The sequence below is a fragment of the Corylus avellana genome, chromosome 3 (genome assembly GCF_965113065.1).
Source record: "Corylus avellana chromosome 3, dhCorAvel1.hap1.2, whole genome shotgun sequence".
Classification (NCBI taxonomy): Eukaryota; Viridiplantae; Streptophyta; class Magnoliopsida; order Fagales; family Betulaceae; genus Corylus; species Corylus avellana.
Window position 1 is genome coordinate 1,773,424 of NC_142492.1, and position 13,088 is coordinate 1,786,511.

At 35.8% G+C, this 13,088-nt stretch overlaps 2 protein-coding genes across 2 annotated transcripts in view; one reads left to right on the plus strand and one right to left on the minus strand.

Moving 5' to 3' along the window:
* LOC132176431 (uncharacterized) overlaps window positions 1-13,088 on the minus strand; it is a 93,898-nt gene that overhangs the window by 64,314 nt on the left and 16,496 nt on the right. The window lies entirely within an intron of this gene.
* Window positions 9,436-10,160, plus strand: LOC148586680 (G-type lectin S-receptor-like serine/threonine-protein kinase At4g03230). The gene is made up of 2 exons (XM_088514599.1): window positions 9,436-9,583; window positions 9,852-10,160. The coding sequence occupies exons 1-2, from the start codon at window positions 9,443-9,445 to the stop codon at window positions 10,158-10,160; spliced, it is 450 nt and encodes a 149-aa protein (XP_088370725.1). The 5' UTR covers window positions 9,436-9,442.

The following is a 13,088-nucleotide window of genomic DNA, read 5'->3' on the forward strand; positions in this document are numbered from 1 at the left end:
AGATTTTGAGGTAAGATTTTAGTGTGAATTGATGAATGATTGCAGAAATTGAGACTTTAGACTGTGAATAAGATTTACTCATAGAAGAAGGAGATGGAATTTCAATATGATAAAAGAGAGTAAGCTTTGATGAAGGATTGAAAGGAATATTATCTGAATCCCTCAACTTGAAGATTGGACGATAATATTATAGGTTTTAATTTCGAGGACGAAATTCTAATAAGGAGGGAAGATTGTAGTGTCCCAGAATTTTCAAAGCTATTTAAATAGATTATTTTGATAATGATGTTATTTTAATATCCATTGTAGCTAAGGATTTTAATTCTTGGGAAATTTATGAGAGTGGTAATTAGAGAATGGTAATTGGTGAAATAGTATAGGGTTGGTGAAATAGTATAGGGTTGGTGAAATAGTAAAATGAGGGTATAATTGTAAATTGAAGATAGAATGAGGGTATAATTGTAAATTGAAGGTAGAATAGTATAGGGTTGGTGAAATAGTATAGGGTTGGTGAAATAGTAAAATGAGGGTATAATTGTAAATTGAAGATAGAATGAGGATATAATTGTAAATTGAAGGTAGAATAGTATAGGGTTGGTGAAATAGTATAGGGTTGGTGAAATAGTAAAATGAGGGTATAATTGTAAATTGATGGTAGAATAGTGTTTGATTTTCTCCTATAAATAGAGCTCTTCTCCTTCAGAATTTTCACCACTCATCTCCTCTCCCATCTCTTGCATATATTCTTCATTCTTCCGCTTTTTACTCGGTCTTTCTTCTTTCTAAGAGTGTTTACTCAGAACAGAGAGAGAAAGGGCGAGACCAAGCGCTACAAGAAAGAAATAACACAAGAGATAGCGGACTTTAGAAATTAGTTTCAAAAGATATACTAGTGGTGTTAGTCATATTGGAGCAACTGGATTCCTTCATACCACTTTTAGCTTCAGTCTAGAGGTAAGTAAATTCACTACCCCTTCTAAAGTTACTTCATGTCATGCTATTTATTCATTCTTTAGTAAATTGTAAATGATTATTTTATTTACGTATTATGAAGTTATGTTGCATGCATGAAGGATTTTTAAATGAATTATCTAGAAAGTTTCTATTTCTTTAAACGCTTTCTAAGTACAACAAGTTTATATTTGAAAAGGTTTCCATTTTGAGAAAAGAAAGTTGAGAAATGATGATGATTATAAGAAAGAAAAATGATGATAAACCCTCCTACATGTTGCCCTAAGATGCATCAAAAGAAGTACAAAGAAAAGTACAAGAGATGAGATAAATGTTTATGAAATGAGGGCACATGTATGGAGGAGAGTATTTTTGGCCCCAAGATAAGTAAAGATGAGAGTTCGGTACCGATACTCGGATGGAGGCGAAACCACTGAAGGAGGCTATGCCAGAAGGTGGTATTCCATCAACTAGACCGTTGAGTGCACCAAGAAAGAGTTAATTGACGGTCGGGCATGGCTGTGGCCACAGTTCAGTGCCATGGTCACAAGGACCCGCAACCCTCGTGCACAGGGGTAATAGTGTACATGGGCCCTATTATGAGAAAATGATACTATATTTTCAACGAAGATATGCTAAGATGATTTACAAAGATTATTTATAATGATGCATTATGATGATGATTTATAAAGATGATTTACAACGATGATCTATTACTAGATGTAATAGTATGTATATGTTACGGGAGATGCAACCGTACTTACATATATTATTATGGCTGGGTGTATATTTATTTGTGAAAACGATTTTCAAAACTGAGAACAAGGAGTAAAACTATTTATGGTTGTGGATTTTACTTGCTGGGCCCCCTTTGGGCTCATTCAGTTTTATTTCTTGTTTTCAGGTAGAAAGGATGCTGGAATAGGAGGCCGGAATGGGGTGGGAATAATTATTAATTTTCAAAGTCTTTTCATATAAGTTATTGTAATGATATGATGTTCCGCAACTAAAATCTAATGTTTTCTAATTTCGCTTGTAATAAAATCTCTTGAATAATGTTTTACGCATTTATTGTATCCTTTAAAATCAAGTACTCTGATAGACCTTATAGATCTTTGCAAGAACTTTTGTTGTAAAAGAAGAAAAGTGGCAAACTCAGCCTTAACGGGCTGGGGATGTTACATCCTTTCACCGGAACTCCGATTGGCTTCACGTATTTTCTCTTCAACAATAATCTAGAACAAATTCGCTCTCTCTAAGCACCCTGATTTTGCTCAAAAAAATGCGTACTTGTAAATGTAGCAAAATCGTGTTTAAATAGAAAATAACCCTAATAAGTCAGCCAGGTCCGGACCCTGCAGATCTGAGGTCCGGACCACCCTGCTTGAAAAATCAAGTTTCTGGAAATGGGGTCCGGACCCTGCTTCTGGAGGTCCGGACCCTGCTTGAAAAATTAAGTTTCTGGAAATGGGGTTCGGACTCGGGGAATTGCGGTCCGGACCCGGCCTGTCCAGTCTTCATCAACAACTCCGATCGATGGGCGTTTGTGGTCCGATTGAGCTGAATTTTGCAGGGACGTTCATAACACATGAATCTACATTATGAACGGTGGAGATTGGATTCCGAGCATTCTATATGAGTGTTTGAGCCGTGAACAGTAGCATCTGCATTTTGGAACTGAATTAAGCCAACACAAGAACTAACAAACTCCCCCTTTGGCAATTCAGTGACAAAACCAAAATGTCGAGCCAATCCCATCATCTCCCCATATTTACTCCCCCTTTTTGTCACAGAATGACAAAAGGTCTTCATGTTTCCTGAAACACTTCACAAAATACATCAAGGCATATGTGAAACAAGAAGACATAAATAAAACTCATGATAAAAAAATGACGTAGAATGCGTGATTATAAAGAAACATCAGCAAAACTCCCCCTCAATGTATGACTCAATTAACAACAGGAAACTGGAAATGCAAAGCATGTTTCTCCCCCTTTAAAAGTTAAACGAACACACATGATAACACATGAATTTTTTATTATTATTATTATTATTTAAAAAAAAAAAAAAAAAAAACACCAAAAAAAAACACAACTTGTATAGATAAGCAATAAATCATGCATGCCCGTATGAATATCTGAACAATTCGGAGTGATCAACAAGCTACACTTACACCGTAAATGTACCATATGAATGACACAACCTTGGTCTGTGAATGCAGTCAAGTAGGCAATAATCAGAAATCTCATGTGATGGTGTAGTGTGTGAAAACTCCCATTAAATAAGATTGCATCAGTGGAATGGAAATCTAGGCAGACACTTTGTAAATGAAAGACAAACAGTCTGATTCAAGCCACAGTAAAACCTTATAATGTTAGGACCTAGATTCCCTCATCCGATACACTCCCCCTGAGACTAATCATTCGCTTTTACCATGTCCTTTAGTAATCATCTATTTCCGTAATGATTTGATCACCGATTCTTTCTTTAAGGACAGACAAAAGCAAAACTAAGTCATTTGAGCTTATTTTAAGCCCCTTTTTTTTTTTTTTTTTTGGAAAATGTTGGAATTTTTTAGGAGCTAGGTTCAACTAACGAGTTGGTCAAGTGGATAGAACTGACACTACCTATCTTCCAAGCAAAATGTTTGCTCCAAATTCCCAAACATATAACAAAAATCTAAACCTAATGGGGGCAAAAAGTGCACAATTTCGAACATGAGAAAAACTGACTCTTACTCCTTTAACAGTCTTCAGAAAAACAAGGTATATCAGAAACATATGGAGCAATAGATGTAAATTGCAGAAATATTGACCCCACTCATATGTAAAATATTCATTTGAGCACAAGACATGAGAAACTGAGTATCTAACAATTAAAACAATCTAAAAGAATAAAAAATAATCAAAGAAAATAAAAACAAAGCAAACAAAAATTAAGAAAAAAAATGCCCTAGAACAGCTATAGACAAATATCAATATGCTCAATTTCTAGGCATGGTCTATGTGCCCACCTAATCTAGGTGAGTCCATTACCACTCCCCCTCAATGGGTGAATGGTATTAATCTTCTTGACCCAAACTTTCTTCACATCAGGGACAACTGTGTGACTCTTATCCAAGACATCTAACCGTGTTACTACGTCTCTCATCATGTTGAATAATTTCTCATAACTATTTCTAGAATGGAAATATTCTCTTTTAGGCTCATGACTGTTAAGCTGAAAACACTTAGGACGAATATGTCCAATCTTACCACAGTTATGACACGTAGGAATAAACCTTTGAGAAGGTTGGTTCCTTAACATGTGCATACTTCTCAACTTAGAACTAGACATATAGGAATCAGTTAGAGTTCCCTTACCTTTTCCACCTTTGGAAATTTGAGGAGAAATTACCTTCTTTTCAGCCAAGTTATCTTCTTTGTTCACTGGTTTCACAAAAATCATCTTTGAAGAAGAAGCAACATTAGTAGATAAAATAGCAGATTTATCAAAACCCAATCCAGTTCTATCAAACGAATGTTTCTGATTATGTAGCATTTGATTTAGCTTTTCACTAGAGAATTTTGTTAAATGATTCTTTGATTCATTCAGTTCATTCTCTAAGGATTTCACTTTGGCAATTAGCATTTGATTTTCAGACATCAAAGTATTATGAGTAGCAAGAGAATCAGTTAAGGTGACAGAAAGTTGATCATTTTCAAGATTAACCTCATTGAGTTTCTTCAATTGCTGCTTATTCAGCTTTTTCAGTTTAGTGTATTCCACAAAGAGATTATTATAAGCATTTTGCAAATCATCTTCTTCTTCCAAATCATTATCGGACACACCTTGTTTGTCTTGAGAATTACACTCACTATTCTCATGCTCACTCTCATAACTAACTCCAAATGCTAAGTAATTAACTCCTTGTTCAGCATCGTCCTTGTCTGACTCATCACTTTGAGTCACATTAAATGCCTTGCCATTTGACTTTCTCAAGTTAGCACAGTCAACACGAATGTGCCCATGTCCTCCACATTCGTGACACTTGATACCTTTAGGTGACTTTCCTTTCTCAACATTCTCATTTCTAGATTTCTCAGAAAATTGTGAATTGCTATTTCTAAAATTTCCTTTCTTGGCTCTAAAGAATTTCCTAAACTTCTTAGCAAACATGGCAATTTCTTCCTCATTTCCAGAATCCTCATCAGATGAACCACAAGAGTCAACCTTAACATTTTTTGCCTTAAGAGCAATATTTTTGGTGTTCTTGTGTTTAGGAAGAATTAGCTCAAAGGTCTGAAGGGAACCTACAAGTTCTTCTACTCTCATAGTATCTAAGTCCTTGCTCTGTTGTATAGCAGCAATTTGGGGAATAAACCTCTCAGGCAAAGATCTTAAGATTTTTTTCACCACTTTAGCATCATTCATTTTCTTTCCCAAATTAATGGTAGAGTTTCTAATGGCACTAAGCTTTGAATAGAATTCATCAAAAGTTTCATCTTCCTGCATTCTAATCTCCTCAAACTGAGAAACCAACATTTGAATTTTTGAAGTTCTAACAACCTTAGTTCCTTCATGTGTGATTTCTAAAGTTTCCCAGGCTTCCTTAGCTATTTCACATCTAGAAATTCTAGAAAATTCCTCATTAGAAACAGAGATGTAAATAGCATTTATAGCTTTGTCATTCGCAGTAGCATTATTCTTTTCCTCTGTTGTCCATTCAGCTATTGCTTTTTCTGGACGTGTCCACCCAGATTCGACAATATGCCAAACATTAATGGATTTAAAATATGCTCTCATACGAATTTTCCAAAGCGTATAATTTGTTCCGTCAAAGACGGGAAGAGAATTAGGAGCAACAGTATGAGACATTTGATATGGAGTCTCGGATCACACTCAGAAAATAAATCCTTCACAGAGTGAACCTGCTCTGATACCAATTGAAAATTCTAAAACGACTCCAATTATCACCTACTCACACGTCTAGGAGTTTTACAGAAAATATCCAGAAAACAGATCTAACTTAGCAGTTAAAAAATCAACCAAATACTGATATGAAATATGCAATCAAGAACACAGAAATTTGGTTACGAAGAGGAAACCATTTAGAGAACTCTCTAAATGTAAAACCTCTCCGGGGCAGCCAAACCCAGGAAATCAATTCACTATATAGAAGAATAAGGAATACAAGAAGAATAACAAAACCTTTGACTCTTCCTTGCACACGACAAGTGACCCACTTGACTTCTACCTCAGTAGCCCTTTCCAGAACATCTGGAACGATTCTTCTAAAAGACTTCCTTTCACCGGAACTCCGATTGGCTTCACGTATTTTCTCTTCAACAATAATCTAGAACAAATTCTCTCTCTCTAAGCACCCTGATTTTGCTCAAAAAAATACGTACTTGTAAATGTAGCAAAATCGTGTTTAAATAGAAAATAACCCTAATAAGTCAGCCAGGTCCGGACCCTGCAGATCTGAGGTCCGGACCACCCTGCTTGAAAAATCAAGTTTCTGGAAATGGGGTCCGGACCCTGCTTCTGGAGGTCCGGACCCTGCTTGAAAAATTAAGTTTCTGAAAATGGGGTCCGGACTCGGGGAATTGCGGTCCGGACCCGGCCTGTCCAGTCTTCATCAACAACTCCGATCGATGGGCGTTTGTGGTCCGATTGAGCTGAAATTTTGCAGGGACGTTCATAACAAATGAATCTACATTATGAACGGTGGAGATTGGATTCCAAGCATTCTATATGAGTGTTTGAGCCGTGAACAGTAGCATCTGCATTTTGGAACTGAATTAAGCCAACACAAGAACTAACACCTAGTAAGAAAACCTTTGAAACTAGAAGACTAGTGTTGGATTTAAACGGTCAGCTTCTGGTGGAGACATGGATGGAAGGTGACCAAGGTTGGTCCTCGCAACGGATAACGACTTGTGGGGCTTATCCTGTCTGCGGCGTTTCCAGCATATGCAACGAGACTGCAGACGCAGATTCTAGATGTTACTGTTTGCCAGGATTCAAAAGAGAATCCGCGTTCGCTGGATGTAAGAGAAAAACTGATTTGCAGTGCACCCATGATATTAATGTTCACAAAGATTGGTTTCTTCGAATTCCTGAAGTTTATTTGCCCAGGTATCCCCTGCGGTTGCACGTTGGCAAGGCTTCAGAGTGCGAATCGGCTTGCTTGAACAACTGCTCTTGTACTGGTTATGCTTATGACCAAGAGCATCGCTGTCTGGTATGGGATGGCCCTCTTTTAAATCTGAAGCATTTCTCAGCAGATAGTTTATATGAAACAGATTTCTATCTCAAACTTGCTCCTCCGGAATTTACCAAAGGTTAGAAAAATACAACAACATGTTAGTTTTTGTTGACTATTATATATTGATGTTCTTGTGTTATCTGTTAGGAGATCAGAAACATCAAGGGGTCAAAAAAAAAAAAGTTTATACTTTATACCAATATGGGACACAAATCTAAGTGCACTCACAACATCATCTTTTTTATGGGCATTGCCAATTTGTATATCAATTCGTAATGCAAAGAACAACGCCTATATTATTTATTTCTCTGATTTCCTTTTGCTGATACGAACTCAACGAATGCAGGAAATAAACAATTATGGAAAATTCTCGTGCCAGCCACATCTATTGCGGTCGCTGTTACATTGGGCCTTTTTGTTTATTATGTGAGGAGAAAGCTCACAAGAAAGGGTGAGTAATTTAAAGTATTAATTAAATTATTAATTCATCTAAAAATCAATTACTAAATTCATCATTTCTTACCGGCTTAAGCTTTTTGTTTAAGTTATGATTTAGCAAAGGTCTTAAATTCAAACTCTGACTCAAAATCATTCACAAACTTTATTTTAGCAATCTACATTTATATCCTTAAACATGTGTTGTTCTAAAAAGCAGGGGAGGATTTGTTACTTTTAGATTTGGGCATGACCCAAAACGCTAATAATTCAAAGGATGGAGATAGTAGAGAAGTCCAAATGCCATTATTCAGTTTTGCAAGTGTTTCTGCTGCAACTCATAATTTCTCGGTTGCTAATAAGCTCGGAGAGGGTGGTTTTGGACCTGTTTACAAGGTATGCTTCAACATCCCTAAACGCAATCTTTTGGATATGGAATGCAAATAAAAGGTTAACACTTCGACAGCTAAACCTTGCCATGTTAACAAGCACAAATAGGCACATGCCGCTTTTGTTGCTGTGAAACCTCTCAATATATCAATTAAGATAAACTTTTATTGTTAGTGTTAGTTTACATGAAATCGGATACATATATGAACAAAAATGAATAGGAAGAAACATACATACAAGCATTTTTTACCCCTTTTGACAAATAAAGTGCCGTTCTACTTTTTGGTGCATGACAAATAAACTATAGTGCATGCAGTCACAAATTAGATGGGAGCCAAAAACTTTTAATATATGTTTGTAGTTGATGTTGAGTATACACATGTAATTGTAACATGATTAAGTCTCACATTAGAAAGATATCACAAGTTTGAATGGTTAATACAACATAATTGTGTCCAAACTCACAAGTTTAAGCTTTTGTGTTAGGTGATGTTCTAACATGCTATTTATGATCTCACTTAAAAACTCTTAAGGTATCAATGCATTGATTTTTCTACACCCGAGTTGGGAATGTTGGCCTCTAGCTTGGCTCATGGACTAGAGATTCCACAACGACAAAATGTTTTGCATCCGATTCTTCTTTCTCAAAATGGGTTGTTTGTTTTAGAGTTAAAACGGTTTTAATCTTTATCATTGGTAATGGATTTCTTATGAATGTAGGTTACTATTTTTTACTTTTTAGTATTTTTCACAACAAAAAATAATTGCAGGGAATATTGCAAAAAGGTGACGAGGTAGCTGTAAAAAGACTTTAAAAAAGATCTGGACAAGGTTGGGAGGAGCTTAAAAATGAAGCAATGCTCATAGCCAAGCTTCAACACAAAAATCTTGTTAGACTTTTGGGTTGTTGCATTGAACAAGACGAAAAGATATTAGTTTACGAGTATATGCCCAATAAAAGCTTTGATTTCTTCCTCTTTGGTTTGTAATATCTCCCATTTTGATATATATATTTATCTTTGATTTTTATGGTTCTTTGTATGTGGCTCACTAATTGTCAATTTACTCATATATGTAAAGCAAATCAAGAGAAGCGCAGGATATTAGATTGGAGGACTCGTATTGGAGTCATTGAAGGAATTGCTCAAGGACTTCTTTATCTTCATCAATATTCCAGGTTAAGGATTATTCATAGGGATTTGAAACCTAGCAATATTTTGTTGGACATAGACATGAATTCCAAGATATCAGATTTTGGAATGGCAAGAATATTTGGTGGAAATGAGTCACAAGCAAATACAAATAGGATTGTTGGCACTTAGTAAGTAATATAAAGAAAACTTCTAAATTATAAAAATCAACATAAAACATGCAATTACTAATATCTTTAACTTGGTGATGTTGCACAGTGGTTATATGTCCCCCGAATATGCTTTGGAAGGCCTCTTTTCAATCAAATCCGATGTCTTTAGTTTTGGCGTACTGTTGTTAGAAATTGTGAGCGGCAAGAAGAATACTGGTTTTTATCAAACTCACTCTTTCCATTTGATTGGATATGTAAGTATCTTATTTGCAGCTTTTGTTCTAGAAATTGAAAACACTTATTTACTTTGATTCATAGCTCGAAGTTGCTGAACGAATATGCATTTATCATTATTAAAACAAAATTAGTCCTCTGTTCTTGAAATTTTAGAATGCAAAGTAGAGTATAGAACGTGCTACTGGTGTCAAAAGCTTAAGCTAATAAAACATTATGCATTTAATCACTTACCATCCTTCTAACATCCTGTGATTTTCCGCTTCTTCTTTGTTTTGGGATTTGAAGGCATGGGAATTATGGACAAGTGATAGGGGATCGGACTTGGTGGATCCACTACTTGATGATATATCCTCTATGCATATGGTATTGAGATATGTTAACATAGCTCTCCTTTGTGTTCAAGAAAGTGCAGAGGATAGACCGACCATGTCTGACGTTGTCGCCATGCTTACCAATGAAGGTGTAATTCTACCTTATCCCAAAGAACCCGCTTTCTTGAACATGAGAAGTATGTCGCAGGCAAACCCAGTTAATAGCAGGCCACAAATCTGTTCTTTAAATGGTGCAACGATTTCAACCATGGAAGGCCGGTAACATTTGAAAGTTCAGCCATTAGCGTTCATATTCTCTGAGTAAATTGTCAAAAACACATTCAATCTCTTTGCCTATGGTCTATTACATTATTCCGTTGTGTATTGGATCTTTGGGTCTTTAGCCCTATAGTTGGTATTACAGTTTCTCATATGTATCATGAAAAGTTGTTTGTACTTCTTTTACGCTATGATAGTCTAATAGACAAGGACGGAACGAGGGGATCCTTATCAAAATTAGGTTTTATCTAGCCTCCCGATGAAAAATCTTAGTTCCGTCCCTAGTGACTAGTCAATTTTGTGTTAAGAGTAATAACTCTATCTAATAAATGTATTGTGATTATTCTATAACCCTTTTCTATGAGTAGTTTGTAGAAAAAGTGTCATGATATAAGATGCACTAACCACTTCATATCCAGAAGGACTAATCACAATTGGGGTTCATTGTAATCACTTATATAGTCCAATTCGACCTAATACACATTTATCATGGGACTCAACACATACTAATACAATGTTTTCTTAGAAAGATGTTGCATTGCTTCTCTAGAGTGCATGTATCGATGGCGATTGATTGTTTTATATTCTGGTATTGTTTTGTAACTTTACAGCCAACAATACAGGATGTAAATGAGAAATGGAATGCCAAATGAGAGGGATTAATAATTAGCAACAAGGAAAAAAACCATTATGCAATTGTAAATATAGCAACAAAAGAGGCCTTTAGGCAATTCCATCTCTAACTTTCTTAAGAAGCAGTAAAATTTATATCAGAAGATCAAAAGCTTCAACGGATACTGGAAAGAAATATATCTATGCAAGCTTCGAGAATACTTGAAGCGGATTAAACCAGAAGTTGTTCAACCCACTGCAACCAACGAAATGTATATCATTGCCAAGGCGTGCATGGGATTAATCCCAAAAGCAGGGGAGCTGCTTAGTGAAATTGCTCATTCACTATATTACTCATCAAGGTGAGGGCCGTTGGAATTTGCTTGCAAAACATGAACTCAAGCAATTTGCTTGAAATTGCTTATTATTAGTGATACAACAGGTTGCAATTTGATCATTAATGAGCCTTTTGTAAACCATTTTCTTCTCTGTTTTAAGGGTTGAGGATAACTGGCAAGAGCTTTAGATTGAGATGGCTAAATTATCTAAAACTAGATGTAAAACGCGTGGAAATCTTACCCCAAAAAAGCAGCTTTTGATTCTTGAACTCCACTCCAAGTGGGGTAATAGGTGTTAAAGTAATGATTAAGTGATTAAATTTATCTCTTCTTATCAGCTTAAGCTTTTGCGGCAATTGGTAATTTAACATGGTATCAGAGCCAAAGGTCGTGGAATCGAACTTTGACTCCGTCAAATAAACCCCCATTTAAATTAAATATTCCATGTGTTGGGCCGCACCTATTAAAAGAGAGTTTGAGCTCACACGTGAGGGGAAGTGTTAAAGTAATAATTAAGTGATTAAATTTATTTCTTCCTATCAGCTTAAGCTTTTGGGATAATTGGTAATTTAACATTAAGTAATCTTCCAATCTTATGTTCAAAATTTTCTCTTCACTCTTATTCTGTGAACTAGAATTTGTTGGTATATTTATATTCATGGTCTGGTTTTAATGCAGTTTGTTGTTCATTTGGTAATTTTAGATGGTCAAAGACTGCTCAACATCAACCGGAGATTAGTCATTATTATTTATTCACAATGTATACCAAATGCACAATTGTAATCAACATTGTGAAGGACTTTTCAAAATACAAACAAAATGCACAAGTTCACTCCCATTGCTTTGTCCCCTTTGAATGAGGCTATTCTCGTTGACTGCATAGCAAACACCCTCTTGAGATATTCTCACCCCACTCACGACCAAACCGCAGCTTGAATTGAAATCGGCGGTTGCTCTAAGCCGGTTCTTTGCCTGAGCTAACTACCATGGGAATGTTGCATGTGGATATATGAATCGACGGCTTAACAAGTACAGATATCCTATCATGAGAATCTTACAGGTGGATGTATGAGTCCACGGCAATTCACGATTGATATTTCATTTGAGCGAATGTGAGTAAAATAGTAGGCGGCTGTTTCTACAAAAACAAATTCAGCAAAGAAAAGATCTACGCCACGGGTTCAAGTGCCTTGGTTATTGATAGACTACAAGTGCTGCAATTATATTGTGCTACATCAGTTTGTAAGTGTTTTTTTTGTAAAATATTTTGTAAGCCTAGCATTTCTCAATCTCTTGTGAGCGAATGTGAGTAATGAATGGTTAAGGGTGGTCATCCATTTCCGCCCATATTTTTGGACAGATGCAAGAAATGTCAGCTAGTCAACAAAACGGATGTTAGACTGGAAAATCTAACGTGAAAAGTAGAAAAGGCTACAATTAATACGGTCAGCATTTTTCATGGAAAGCTCATGAGAAAGTGCAGGCTGGTCAGTGGTCGAACACTAAACCCCAAACACAATAATCCAAGACTCTAAAACCAAGTTGGGAAAAAAGTGAAACTTGGCTGCAACTTCCAAAAATCAAATCAAATAACAATCAAGACTGTTAGCCCCGAACAATAAGAATCCATTTGGTACTCAGAATGACTAAGTCATTAGAAAAAGAGATATAGCTTTTATCATGAACGAAAAAAATGTTTAATATAATAGCTTAGGTGTTAGAGCATGTGATAAGGCTCTAACACTCAGAATGGTTGTTCTAAGAAAAAGGTTTAATAGAATAGTCATTCAGCATATCAAATGTAACTTAAGACTTGAACGATTCCAGTCTTAAAACTGCTAACATGGAAAATATATGTTAAAAGTACAGATGCAAGAAATGTAAGCATAAAATCTGCTAACTAGGAATGCTCTGACAATTTGCAGAGCGTAGACAACGCGGTTTTCCCTTGACTTGTGGAAAAATCTAAGGAGAAAAAAAGC

Excerpts from the sequence above, each read along its gene's own strand:
- LOC148586680 (XM_088514599.1), top strand. The coding sequence starts at position 9,443 with ATGTCCCCCGAATATGCTTTGGAAGGCCTCTTTTCAATCAAATCCGAT. Across the intron at positions 9,584-9,851 it reads CTTTCCATTTGATTGGATAT|GCATGGGAATTATGGACAAG; the intron begins GTAAGTATCTTA and ends TGGGATTTGAAG.